The sequence below is a fragment of the Rattus norvegicus genome, chromosome X (genome assembly GCF_021556685.1).
Source record: "Rattus norvegicus strain SHRSP/BbbUtx chromosome X, alternate assembly SHRSP_T2T, whole genome shotgun sequence".
In the NCBI taxonomy this organism is placed as follows: domain Eukaryota; kingdom Metazoa; phylum Chordata; class Mammalia; order Rodentia; family Muridae; genus Rattus; species Rattus norvegicus.
Window position 1 is genome coordinate 106145391 of NC_141554.1, and position 13891 is coordinate 106159281.

General features: G+C 45.4%; 2 protein-coding genes and 1 non-coding gene across 6 annotated transcripts; 1 reads left to right on the forward strand and 2 right to left on the reverse strand.

Annotated features, from left to right (window-relative positions):
• Window positions 1-334: 334 nt before the first annotated feature.
• Window positions 335-3258, reverse strand: Armcx6 (armadillo repeat containing, X-linked 6). 3 transcript variants are annotated; one of them, NM_001007757.3, is given in 4 exon segments: window positions 335-2078; window positions 2407-2486; window positions 2820-2888; window positions 3190-3244. In NM_001007757.3, a coding segment is annotated over 1 exon segment (906 nt). In that variant the 5' UTR covers window positions 1935-2078; window positions 2407-2486; window positions 2820-2888; window positions 3190-3244; the 3' UTR covers window positions 335-1028.
• Window positions 3259-4021: 763 nt separating this feature from the next.
• LOC147998316 (uncharacterized) lies at window positions 4022-9410 on the reverse strand. The gene is made up of 3 exons (XR_015646649.1): window positions 9077-9410; window positions 6825-8730; window positions 4022-5571 (listed from the first exon to the last, which is right to left on the reverse strand). It is a non-coding gene; the product is annotated as an uncharacterized LOC147998316 (transcript).
• Window positions 8453-13372, forward strand: Armcx3 (armadillo repeat containing, X-linked 3). Of its 2 annotated transcripts, none has more exons than XM_087600475.1 (5): window positions 8453-8586; window positions 9094-9200; window positions 9636-9697; window positions 10012-10081; window positions 10373-13372. In XM_087600475.1, the coding sequence occupies exon 5, from the start codon at window positions 10520-10522 to the stop codon at window positions 11657-11659; it is 1140 nt and encodes a 379-aa protein (XP_087456601.1). In that variant the 5' UTR covers window positions 8453-8586; window positions 9094-9200; window positions 9636-9697; window positions 10012-10081; window positions 10373-10519; the 3' UTR covers window positions 11660-13372.
• The last annotated feature ends 519 nt before the right edge of the window (window positions 13373-13891 follow it).

Consider the following 13891-nt stretch of genomic DNA (forward strand, 5'->3'; position numbering starts at 1 on the left):
CCTGTCCTCTGGAAGCAGGGGCTCTGTCCTCAGGGAGCAGGGGCTCTGTCCTCAGGGAGCAGGAGCCCTGTCCTCAGGAAGCAGGAACCCTTTCCTCAGGAGAGGGACTCTGTCCTCAGGGAGCAAGGACTCTGTCTTCAGGGAGCAGGAACCTGTCAGGGAGCAGGGGCTCTGTCTTCAGGGAGCAGGAGCCCTGTCCTCTGGAAGCAGGGGCTCTGTCCTCAGGGAGCAGGAGCCCTGTCCTCAGGGAGCAGGGGGCCCAGGCAGCTGGAGTCTGTGGTGCATTTTGTCTCCATGTTTGTGCAGGCCGCAAACTCAAAGAGGAGGCCAGTGCCCCTTTTTAATTTTCTTGCCAATCAAAGCACACAGTTTATTGAGGATACGCACTGAGGGTGTCAGGACTGGGGAGTAAGAGGGTCAGGCACTACAATGGACAGGAAGGGAGTGCATTTCTTGGTAAACATGCTAGCCATCCACCAGCCAGTGTAGGCAGGAGGAAGGAGGAAGGAGGAAAGACTTCAACCTAAGCAGCTGCAGAAGGGAGTTGGGCTCAAGCTCCCATATGGGTGCGATTTCTGTTAAGTGGTCCAGCTTACACAGGGAGATCACCATGGGCAACAACACTCACTCTGATGCTGTGATTCCATGTAAGTTATCCACAGCCAGCCGGTGACTGCAGGGATCCCCTTACCCTTTATCTAGACGCTGTGATTTGAGGCTAGTTCTCCACAGCTAGGGGCCACGGGGATCCCCTACCCTTTACTGCATGGAGAAGACTGCAAGGAAGCAATTTACAGTGCACTTTACTCGCAGACTACAAAACCCAGAAGGTGCCCACAGCTCTGGGGGAGCCCTGCCTGGCCAGTGAGAGTGTAGCCCTCTATTTAGAGGCTGGAAGGGACTCTCACCCAAGGAGGAGCTGACTGGCTAAGACCGCATCCTTGGGAGCACCCACTGCAGCCTCTTTGCCCTCAGTAAAGTGCTCGGGCTCTGGGTGACTTCAGTCTCATTCTTCCAGAGACAGCCACTTAAGGGGAGATGGCTTCCACAAGCATCTCTCTGCTCCCACTTCTGGTAAAGAGGCACATGAATGAGAAGAGCATTTGGGCAGCCAGTACTTCCTCCGCCAGCACTGGCTTTTCAGGCAAACTCATCTGTGCTTCCAGACCCTGAACCTTTGCACATCCACTCCCCTCGGATAGCAAAGGGAACTTCGGGTCTGAAAGGGACTTGGCAAGCATGTTATTAATGACTGTCATGCTTATTAGCAGACCTAATCCTGCCTGCTGCAGAAAAGACTTGCAGCAACAGAACACCGCGTCTCTACACACTTCATCGATGTACATCTTAATCTGGTCCTGATTTTCAATGCTGCTGTTTGGGTGTTCAGGGACATCCAGAGCCTTCTCCCTCACAGTGGGCTGGGGGGTGGGACTCCTGCTTCCAACCACTGACAGGCTGGACAAATGCCTACTGACATTGTGGGTAAGGGAAAAGCCAGCAATTGTGGACTCCGTGAACATTTTCTTTCCTTGACTGAAAGCACACTTGGTCAGGTTAAGAGCACAAGGGAAGGTCTGAAAGCTTTGTACACCCCATATGTTTTTATGTTCATAAGGGAATGGCCGCTGCTTGGTTGGGTGGGCTCTGTTTGCCTTTCCACCACCTGACCGTCTGTCCTCTGTCCCACCTGGGGCCCCGGGCTCATCCCATTCCCCATCCTCACTCCAGGGTCGAGCCATTGCTGTGAAATCAAACCATATGTCTGCCTCCTCTTCATCCAGATCCTGCTCATCGTCCCATTCATCTTCCTCCTCATTCTCCAACTCGTTCCCCTCATCTCTTCCCATGGTCAGTTTGTACATGCAGTAACAGGCGCCAGCCCCAATCATTAGTCCAGCTGCCATCCACCCCATTTCCCGGGCCCGACCCATGCTTGTAGCTGTATGAGCCTTCTGGCCAGAAAGAAGAGGGTCTTTCTTCACCTGATTGAAGAGAACTTTCAAGGGATGTGTGAATAATGGTGCACACTCGGAATCTTCAGCCTCTCCTAGGCTTCTGTGATTCTTGTGGTGAATCTAAAAGTGAGAGAAACAGCTTTAGGGCTGTGACTGTGACTGAGTTCGTACCTGCCCAGATAGGTAAGCGTTCAAATTCTTACTGAGAAAGTTGGATTATTAGGGAATGATCTCATTGGTTTTTTTTCTGCCTTGCCATGTCTACCCTCAGGATCTACTTTTCTGCGTCCAGGATTCTCAGAGACAGACAGTAGATGAGGCTCTTACTTGATAGGCAGGCAGGTGAAAGGCACAAGCTAGCCCTACACATAGGCTTCTTCACCACCTGCCTCTTTTCCCTACCCCTCCTCCCACCCCACCCCCATAGACTGCATGTTTTCTAACTAACCTCTACAAAAACCAAGTGGGTTCCTTTTTTCTTCTCGTGTCTTCTGCTGTATTCCCTCCACGGAGATAGGTGGGCTGAGCCTACCAGAAGGACAATCGGAAAGCGATGTGAGACAGCAATGGAGAACTGAAAGTGTAGTTGGACAGATATAACCACACCGATTGGTGCTTTTCTGGATTTGGGGTTTTTGAGTAAAAAATTATTTCTCACACCCTCCGGAGTTTGCTAACGAGGGCCTCCCCGCCCCCTCCTCGTCCGCCATTTCCCCAGCAAAGGCCGCCACACCCCTTTCCCTGCACCGAAATGGGAGGGGGTGTGGAGAAAGAAGGGGCCAGGAGGGGGCGACTCGGACCTGACCCGCAAAGATCCCAGCCCCCCTCATCTCCTACCATTAGGTTCGAGATGAATCCCACCTTCAAACCTGCAGCAAGGTTCCAACCAAGGCGGTTTGCTTCTTCTCTAGCCTAGGCTCCAGCGCAGACCTATAACAGACAGGGGACCGAGGGCACGGAGTGCTTGGTGAACTGACCAGCACCCCAGACGTGGTGCCTGGATCGTGGGTCCTTTCTTTGCTTGGATTTTATGCAATCGCCGTTCACCCACCTCACCGCATCCTGAAGCCTGCCACTTCTTCCTTACTAAAAGAGGGTGGGATGCGGGTCCGGGGATAGGTAATTTAAAAAGTAGGTGAGAAAGGCACATAGCCCATATTAGCCAAACTTGGACACGAGGTGCTCTTGGCCCTCTCCCACCCCCATTGCCTTCCAAGCAGCTTCCACCGACCTGCACGGTCCCAGCGAGTTTCCTTCTCCTTCACGCGCCTGCAGAGTAATAGGGGGTTGGTACCCAGTCAGAGGCGACTAACAGGACTTCGGCTCTAGGCGGCTCTTGGTCACGTGACAGCCACGTCACCAGTGAGCTCTAGCCCCCAATTTCCACTCCCACAAGCAGTGCGGCAAGAGCCACTCCGTACCTCCCCCAGTACTTGGGGCCCTGTTAGTCTTTTTCTCTGTAACAATACCAGAAACCAGAAGTTACGGTTTCTCTATAATGTTCGAGTTTGGCTTTCCCAAATTATTGTGCTTTTACTCTTTCTTCTCGGGGGAAATGTCTTATCTATTCGTTGGTGTTCAAACTCCTGCATCCCTTTCTTTAATGTCCATCCCTCTCTATTTTCAGTCTCTGCAGCAAAATTGGGGTCAGAAAAGGAAACACAGAGAGAAGAGAAATTTGTATTAACACTCTTAATCCATTATATTTTATTTCATCTTTTCTATGTGATAGACTATTATTTTATAACCATAAATCAAAATAAAGGTATTTCCACTTGAATATATAAACAAATTCCAATATTTTAAAAATTATGTTTAAGAATATAATTAAGATTTTTCCAGTTACTAGGAAGACTCCATTGATTTGGCAAAGTTAATTTGTCCAATGCTGAAAATATTTTCTTCTAAATAACAACTTTAAAATAACATCTTACAGTTTTGAAACATATCCTCACAAACAAAACCAGCATCCTTTCAATATGATTGATGAAACATAAATAGATCTGTAATGGGGTCAGTATTGAACATTTTTGATCATTTTAAATAAGCAAGCCATTTATTTGCCCCTTTCTTTGTGTGTGTTTGTGTGTGTGTGTGTGTGTGTGTGTGTGTGTGTGTGTGTGTGTTAACTGGATTTTGTTGGGGATAAAATTTACAGATCAATTTCAGAACACTTGATATCTCTTTGCCCTTTTCTTTAGCCAGAGTGAATTCACAGGTTCTGGTACAAGGTTCAATAATGACTTTCAGATGTACCTCAAAGATAGATTTTATGGAGCCATCAACTTAAGTTTTAGATTTTACAAATTAGGAACGTCACAGATTGCCTGCTTTTCATTCAAAGGGATTTAAATTCCATTCTGGAATTCTATGAGGCAGCCGATAAGCCATCCTGAACCCTAATAATTAGAGAACTCTCTGTCATCCCACTGATGAGAGTACAGCTGATAGGTGGAAGTTCCGTAGCACCATAAGACTAGTGAAGTCTCCTCAGTTCTGCCATTTATGTACTGTGTCACCACACGAAGGCTGAGTCTTCAGCATTTTCTACTGACAGTGGGAATGAGGGACTTTGGATGACTAGATTCTAAGAACACTGGTGACAACAGTTCCTTTTCCCTCTCATAGCTGGAAGAACAAAATATAGGATTCCAAGTAGTCAGTCCCTAAGAGAAAAAGACCCTTTTCATAACTTCATTGTACCCCCTTTACAAACCCCTCAGAACTCAGGAACAAAATAGGCAGGAGTAAGTCCCCAGGCACCACCTGCTCACTGCTGGGAGTCATACTCTAAATATAGACCCCAGGCTGCCTCTTTCTTAGAATGTTGAAATTTGACACGGCAGCAGAAGCCTTCCCTGTGAAGGGCCTCTGTGTGGAGGAGGCCCTTGCAGAAGATGAGCCAGGGAGTCCATAATGCCTTGTTGGCAAATATCAGAAACTGAGAACCTATCATTGCTCTCCAGTATTCCTAACCACTGCACTCATATATCAACATATATCCCATTTTCTCTACCATCACCTCTACTTGCTTTGTTTTGGCCACCATGCTTTTACGCTGCCTTTTAAGGATTATTTAGCTTTCTCAGGTGACTGAATTCTGTCCTTGAAAACGGAAGAACAGAATACTCGGATTCAGCCGTGCTTTCAGCTTTTGGAGGCTATGAACTTACACAGACACTCTTCTTTGGAATATAGTCATGATGAAGAGCAAAGGACTAGAGCTTGGTAAAAGCAGGTGATTCTCAATGGGAATTCATTTCCACAACATTTTGTCAAGTTTCAAGGACAAAAGCTTCACGTCTACCTCTCCTCCTTGCTACAAAATCTCTCTCCCCTTTGGCATATCATTCAGTCATTTCAGTGTACAACACAGAATAAACAGACCACCATTCTCTCACTTTATCAGGGCTTTCTAATTTTAATCCACTCCCTGTCTAAAGTTTCTTAAACCCAGGAGCATGAACCTTCTCAGCTCTTTTATGTCTTTGTCAGTTTAATTCATAGTTCTTACCAACAAACACAGGAGCTATGATGCAAAAGCCACTTTGCTCTCCATTGCAGGTACTCACAGATCCTTTTAACAGGGCGTATTAGACTTCTGACACACCATCTTAAAGGTGAAGAAAGGAAAATGCTTAAGCAAGTCCCCATAGAAATTTGTGTAATATTTTCAGAGTAAAGCCAGTTAAGTTACCTCCCGAGGAAACCTTTTGCTGTCCACACATCACACATGATTTGTAAAGTACCCGAAAATAAAAATGGACCAACAGTTAGTAACACTATGCATTATGGACGGAGACAAAAGTGGAAGTTGGCATTAGAAAAGCTAGTGTACTTTTGCTGTTGTGTTACTTGATGTGGTGTTGTATCTCAGCTAAGGTTGTCTTAGTGCAAGCAGCTTATCCACGTCTGGTTAAGACAGAGAACAAATGCTAAAGAGTAAGTTCAGTTTTCAGGGGTCTAGATAGGAAAGACTGAAAGAGAATGTTTCACGCCCATTTTCAAGTTTGCTTTTTATTTTTTAATTTCCAGATTGAAATTTTAGCAAGAGAGCTTCTGTTTGATGTGTTTTGAGCAAAGTACCCATGTTTCTGCTAGGGAAACGCAGAGCATGTTAGATGTGAAATGCACTGCCTTTCTTTAGCATGAAATGCAAATTGTTTGCAATGGTGGTTTACTTTGAATTTTTTTACTCTAGTTTTTATTTATGTGTACTTGTAGGTTCCTAGTTTTCTATGGTACCTTATGCAGTGGACGTAAGAAGAAGAGGGGTCAGATCCCTGGAACTGATGGTATAAGGAACTGCGAGCCACTCCCACGTGGGTGCTAGAAAGTGGACTTGGGTCCTCCGCAAGAGCAACAAATGCTCTTAACCACTTAGCCATATTTCCAGTCCTTCCATAGAATGTCCTTTAGTTATTTTGTATAATAAACCTTTGTTTAACTGTCACTGAGATGCCTACCACTACATGCCTTAGTTGTAATTTCTACATCACTTGATCATTGGAAAGGTACAGTATAAAATGGTAATGCCTAGAATTGCTCTTTGAACCAAGGCTCCCTGGCTTCCCTGACAGGATTCCACAGGGTTGCATATGTAGTTCAGGGTGTTGTCTTGAGTGCTGCACTGTCTACCCCATATTTTGTCTATAAACCAGGAGCAGATGCTCTGTCAATGACAGACTCTCACTCCAAGACACACATACAAATCAAGATCCGAATGTTCAAATTCACTAGTCTTTGTAATCTCTCCCTGTGAAATAGGCTACAGTGAATGTTATGTTTCAACAGGAGTAACAACTGAATAACTTTCCTTGAGAAATACAAGTGTCACGGAGTAGAAGGGGTTTTTGCCTGTCTTACCTGTCCATTCTCTTCTTGCAGACCAGCCACTGCTTGGGAAGTCACAACTTCCAAAGATTGCTTCATGAACCTAGACTCAGAACAAAGACATTAGTTTATCTTAAGAAGTGACTTTTAGCTGAGGAAGTCTGAAGTGTTCTCATACATTACAGGGATGAATTTGCTAAGGATGAAATGTTCTTAGCCAGAATCTCCTCTCTTCTAGCCAGTGCTTGGGTCAGAACTATCACCTCTTTCCTCTCATGCCCTATGTTGATTGTGAATAAGTATTTGTTGTACCTGTTCTGGAAATACAGAGACAGATAGTCGATTCGGTTCCATTTATTTTACTAAGTTCAAAATCATGTTTCAATTCTGCTTTTTAGAAGCTATACTGACATAAAATTTCCTGGAGATTAGCTAACTCCTCGACTCTCGGAACTATTGATGTGCTCCCATGTTTTTCCTGGGATTTTGAAAGTTCCACTCGGATACCAACCTTGATCGAAACTGAGAGGAAATTTCTCACCGAAGAGCTCACGTTTTGGAAAGCTGCTTTACACTTTGTATTACGTTATTTGTTCTTGTACTATGTGTTAAGTTAACCTTATGCCAGTGTCGGAAAGCAAAGGCGGCCAACTTAAACACGGAGAGAATGTAGTTACTTTATTCCTTTTTCTATTTTCGAAAGTTAGAATTGCAAGTGAATTCTTGTGCTCATCAAGGTAATGGGTGAGATGGTTTCCAACTAATTGCTAGATGCCAAGTTCAGTCAGGTTTGCCTTGGTCTTTGCACCCCTGTAATACTATTTCACTTGCAGATGCTGGTCTCTATCTGTACCCCAGTATTTTTCATACTGGTCTTGGCATATCACTCGTGTATCAGCATGTGTACCCCTGAATCTTTTCTGTTATTGGCTTTGGAAAGCCCAAGTCTTCTCCTGGTTAACTTGTGCCTTTCAGTGCTTGTGGCTTAGTCAGAAGGGTTACATACTCTTGGCTGGCTGATTAGTTCATTCAGGAGGTGCTATGTTCATTCAGCGGTGTTATGGGATAGGCCCCAGAAGACATTAACATTCCTGTAAGGAAAGTGGATAACACTTTCCAACAAGTGAGAAACGTGGGACTTTTTAGAGATATTTCCCCGGATGGAAATATCGTTATTGTATTGTCTTCTTCAGAAATGCAAGCTGTGAGTAGGGTAAGCCAAGGCAAAAATAACAACAACGACAACAAAAGTATTACAAAAGAAAAACGATACACTCTCCTTCCAGGTTTACTTTTGTGCTGACTTACTCATTTCAGGTTTAGGACTATATTTCAGAGGGAATGGTAGAAATTCATAGCTGGGAGGAGGGGAGGTAGAGGGAGAAGCTGCTATCCCAAGAGTCTAGGGAAGAAGGAGTCAATTAAAAAAAAGTACAAGTGACCCATAGCCCCAGGGGAGGATGCTGTCCTGTTTTGGTAATTGGAGGAAGGGAAGCACGACTAGAGGAAGATGGAATTAACCGCAAAGAAGAAAGAGTAACAAGGCCTAGTATGGGGGAGGGAAAAGAGGGGGGCGGGTCCTCTTCTGCCGCACTGCTGGTGGGAGGGGAAAGTGGGGATCCGAGTTGGTGGATTACGTCGCTCTCACGTGACCAAGAGCTGACGTGTGCAGAAGTCCTTCTTGTCCAGGTCGTTGTTCCCGTCTGAGTACCAGCTCCCTATTACCCTGAGGGCGGGCGGGCCTGCGGCCGAGGAAAGAAGGAGGCGGAAAAGGAATTGTCCCGGATCCCTGCAGGTCAGTGCCTGGGATATTCCATAAAGTGGGGGTGGTGGAGGGTAGAGGGCGGAGGCCGTCGCAGGTCCGGAGCCGCCGCCGTCGTCTCTCTCACTTGCTGCCCTCTTTCCAAGATATACATCCCGCCTGCAGCCCATTTCGATGCTGCAAAACAGTGAGTAGAGGGGTGTTAGGGCAGGCATCCAGAAATCCAGAGATGGGAATCTGCTGTGAGCTGAGGCCGGCAATCCGGAAAGGGAGCTGTGGCCTGGGTGTTGGCCCCTGGTCCGTCAGGACTGTGCCAGAGGGGGAAAACTGGACATGGGGTCCTGCATGGTGGGGTACAATGTGATGTGTCAGCCGAACCCTGACCTAGCTCTCGGGCGGGAAAGCTTTAACAACCAGGCCTCCGAATTAGGAAAGAGTTTCGTTCTCTGGGGACTGGTCCGTCCACTAAGCACTCAGTAGCGGCTGTTTCCCGTCTTTCTGCCCGTGGCTGTGTCTTCCTTACCATGGCTCTGTGGCTAGTGGGTCCAAGCCTCTCCCGGGTGGCCAGTCTTTCCGTAGGTTGCGGTACAACGCCAGGCAAGAGAAGAGGAAGGAAATTAACCAGATCGGTGAAGGTCGAGTTGAGGGTAAGACCATCTGGGGACCCTAGGAGCAGCGGGGGCTAGAAAAGGGGGGAATACCAGAAAAGGTAATCTAGGTTTAGACTTGAGTCTAAATGTGTTTCTCACACTCCCCGAACTGCGGAGAAATGGCGTTCTCTCTCTCTCTCTCTCTCTCTCTCTCTCTCTCTCTCTCTCTCTCTCTCTCTCCCTCTCCCTCTCCCTCTCCCTCTCCCTCTCCCTCTCCCTCTCCCTCTCCCTCTCCCTCTCCCTCCCTCCCTCCCTCCCTGCCTGCCTCCCTCCCTGCTCCCTGTCTCTCTCTGTCTCTGGGTGTATGAGTGTGCTCCTGGGGGTGGGGGCGGGGGGCAGGGTGACAGAAGGAAAACCTATCAGATAGTTTCTTCATAATCCTTCTCTCTCAACAGCACTTAGTGCCCTTGTTTTCCATCTGTCACCCTGCAGGTCTGCTGTAGCAGGTGGCACTGCTTGAAGCAAGGGAGGAACTTTCCCCCGGCGCAGTGGAGGTCGGTGTGGGCGTGGGGGGCAGCCTGGAATGGGGGAGGGGTTAGAAATCAGCTTGGGTTTGGCCAGGCTCACTCAATCCTACTTTGTTTCCTTGTGTCCTTGCGTCCACCCATTTCAGACTAGGGAGGGGGCATAGCATGTTTGTGTTTTGGATGGCACAGTGAGGTTTAACCAAAATCTGACAACCTGGATGGTAAATTAGGAAAGCATCAAATATACACTGGATGCGTCAAAGCCTCGGTTTTTTGTTTTTTGTTTTTTGTTTTTTTTTTTGTTTGTTTGTTTTTCTTCACTGCTGCTGGTATCTCTGCAGATCAGAAAGATTGCTGGGCGTGGCATAAGTCACAGGAAAGGAAGAAGGGGCAAGCCGCTGCTTTAAGGAGGTCAGTGCAAGAGTGCTTATCCTATGGGGTATCACGGGAGCATGTGACAGTGGGAGCCCAGAAATACTTGTGGACGCCATTGCCTTTATGCTTAGGGGCAAGAGTGAACTGGGGGTGGGGAGGGGGGAGAGGAATGTAGGGGGGGAGAGTAAAATGAGGGACTTAGAGGTTTTTGTCAACAACCTATATTCCCTATCCAGCATTCGATTACTACTTTATTGCCCCACTTAGCAATTGTCTGCATGGAGCAGCACAAAGAAAAAGCCAAACCTTCTTCTCTTCCATTTCTAGGTTTACCTCTGAAACCAATTACTGTGGCCTTGAAGTGACTTGAAGAACATTACTCTCCACAGGCCTGCACTCAGGCCCGAAGCCCTCTTCCCCTATCTTGAGTGACTACTCTATTTCTTGGTCCCTGCCGTTGCCAGGGACGATTGCATGGGCTACGCCAGGAAAGTAGGCTGGGTGACTGCAGGCCTGGTGATTGGGGCTGGAGCCTGCTATTGCATTTACAGATTGACCCGAGGAAGAAAGCAGAACAAGGAGAAAATGGCCGAGGGTGGCCCCGGTGATGTGGAGGATGCTGGGGACTGTTCTGGGGCCAGGTATAATGACTGGTCTGATGATGATGATGACAGTAATGAGAGCAAGAGTATAGTTTGGTACCCACCTTGGGCCCGGATTGGCACTGAAGCAGGGACCAGAGCTAGAGCCAGGGCAAGAGCCAGGGCTACCAGGGCTCGGAGAGCTGTTCAGAAAAGGGCTTCTCCTAATTCAGACGATACTGTTTTGTCTCCTCAAGAGTTACAAAAAGTACTTTGTTTGGTTGAGATGTCTGAAAAGCCTTACATTCTTGAGGCAGCTTTAATTGCTCTGGGTAATAATGCCGCTTACGCATTTAATAGAGATATTATTCGCGATTTGGGTGGTCTCCCAATTGTTGCAAAGATTCTCAATACTCGAGATCCCATTGTGAAGGAAAAGGCTTTAATTGTCCTAAATAACTTGAGTGTGAATGCTGAAAATCAGCGCAGGCTTAAGATATACATGAATCAAGTGTGCGATGACACAGTCACCTCCCGATTGAACTCGTCTGTGCAGCTGGCTGGACTCAGACTGCTTACAAATATGACTGTTACTAACGAGTATCAGCACATCCTTGCTAATTCCATTTCAGACTTTTTTCGTTTATTTTCAGCAGGGAATGAAGAAACCAAACTTCAGGTTCTGAAACTCCTTTTGAATCTGGCTGAAAATCCAGCCATGACTAGAGAACTGCTCGGGGCTCATGTGCCGTCTTCACTGGGCTCCCTCTTTAATAAGAAGGAGTACAAAGAGGTTATTCTTAAACTCCTGAGCATTTTTGAGAATATCAATGACAATTTCAAATGGGAAGAAAACGAGCCTGCTCAGAATCACTTTAGTGAGGGTTCCCTTTTTTTCTTTTTAAAAGAATTTCAAGTGTGTGCTGATAAAGTCCTGGGAATTGAAAGCCACCATGATTTCCAGGTGAGAGTCAAGGTTGGAAAGTTTGTGACCAAACTGACTGAGCGGATGTTCCCAAAGAGCCAGGAATAACTTGGTGGCTTTGTAGCATAGCAGCAACACACCTTGTAAACTATTCTTTATCTCCACTTTGTTTATATGGCAAAGGAACCCTTTCAGCTGCCAATTTTGAATGATGAATATCATACTGTATCATCAATGTTGATTGATATTTAGCCAAGTTTGTTTTCAGGTTTGAGTTGAATGAATGTATTTCACTACTTGTCCTGAAACGTGTTGCATTTTATCTTGCTGCCCACATTGAAACATTTTTACTGTTCCCTCCCCGTAAGTGACAGTGAACCAATTCACCCGAAGTAGGCTCCCTTTTGTCCTTTGCATTGATTTTGTTTGTGCATCTTCAATAAAGTTTTATGTTAATGCTGGAAAGAAACAACAGAAGAAGAAAGAAATTATCCTGTCTTTTGGTTTATAATCTAGTTGTAGAGACAAGAAACATACAAATAAAAAACACACCCCCCAAACCCCACAAAACCTCAAGATTATTTGGAGCATACATTCTGTCAGATGTGTGCCTTCAGAACAAGGAGGAAACAGGACCTTTAGTGGCTGGCTACATGCGTTGGGTTAAAGCTTCAGGGAGGACAGAGCCATTGAAAGAGAGACCTGAATGGGTACAGAAATTAGTTTCATTCCGTAAGACCAGAGTCAAGGGGAAATGATGTGAGAAAGGCCTTACGTTAGGGAACTTCATGGGAGTCCAAACAGCAGCCTTAGAGTGTGGAGAATAGCATTAAATAAATCTAGAAACTGTGTGAAGCACATTGCAGAAGGCTTCTTGAATGTATTTTTAACTAGAAAAGAACTGGGGTCAATAAAAAGGTCCTCCCCACACAATGTGTCATCGAGGAGAGTAGCAAAAATGGATCCTTTCCAACTCTGGTGGTGGGCATTTGGCAATACATATCATGAGGCCTTAAAATATGGAAGCCTTTTGTCCTAAGGGGATAACTGAATAATTGGGCAAAGAGTGTTAGGTGCGAGGCTGATCTTGTCAGCACTGTCTTAAGGTCGAAACATGGCGAACGACTTCAGTGTCTGACACACTGAATTGACTAAATAAAGAATGCTCACACTGTGTGAAAAATGTGCTGATGGAACTCAGTATTGCTAGAAAAAAGACACTTATCACACATTGTTAAGTGAGCAAGGTAAGTTAGATGGCAGTATTCAGAATATGATTACTTGGGGGCATTAAATCAGGTTTTAAAAGACACTAAAATCTATAGAGGATATTCTGTATACCCAGGAAGCACTAAGAGTTATATTTGGAGGAAAGCTAATGAGTGATACTTACTTTTTGTACTTACTACTCATCTATGTCTTCTTGTTTATCCAAGTTAATGTTGATTTTTTTAGGAAAGGTTTGGAGAAAGGGAAGGAGTGGAAGGCATCAGGTGATTCATTTGGATGCATACTGAGTGGAAAACAGGCCCAAAATAAGGTGGTTTGAAGTTTCCTCTTCAGAGTGATAGAGGATGGTGCTGACAAGGCTGATTGTGAGATTTAAATGAGAGAATTTGTGCAAAGTATCTACATTATTCTAGCATATAACAGCAGTTACTTAAGAAATGTGAATACCTTTAAGTACCCAGAATGTAGTTTTGATGGGTTTTGTTTGACTTTTGTTTTGCTGGGGCATTCTGCTATGTTTCAGTGTCATTTAATAAATAATAATAATAATAATAATAATAATAATAATAAAGGTTAACATTTATTAAGTGATTACTGTGTAGAGTTCTGTTATTTCTGCAAGTAAACTGTGGAAATACTTTCTCAGGTGTTCCAGGATAAAAAAGCTCTTACCCTGCTCATGATCTGTAAGGCCTTTGCAGCATTTTTCTTATTGGTGTGAGGATGTCATCCCGCTTTTCATGTGAAACCAGGAAATGTTGCAGCCCTCTGTCTAGTTACGATCTAGGTTGGGCTCCAGGTTTTCACATATGTACTCTGATGTCTCGAGTAAGACTAGGGACTGGTTGTCTTCAAGTTGGATGGTAACCCTACTAAGTTATTCATGCATAGGAACTCATTTGATAGCACGATAAAGGACAAGATGATAGTACATGATATGAGATTTGTTTTTTTTGTCCCTACTAAATAAGATAAAAAGAATTGCTATGGTGGGGGTGGGGGCAGAACCAGTTAAATAAAGGGAATTTGAGGTGTTTGTGTGATAGTCACATACCTCATTGTCAATTGGATGAATTCATATTTCTGCTAGGATGTCTAGGCTGCAAATAA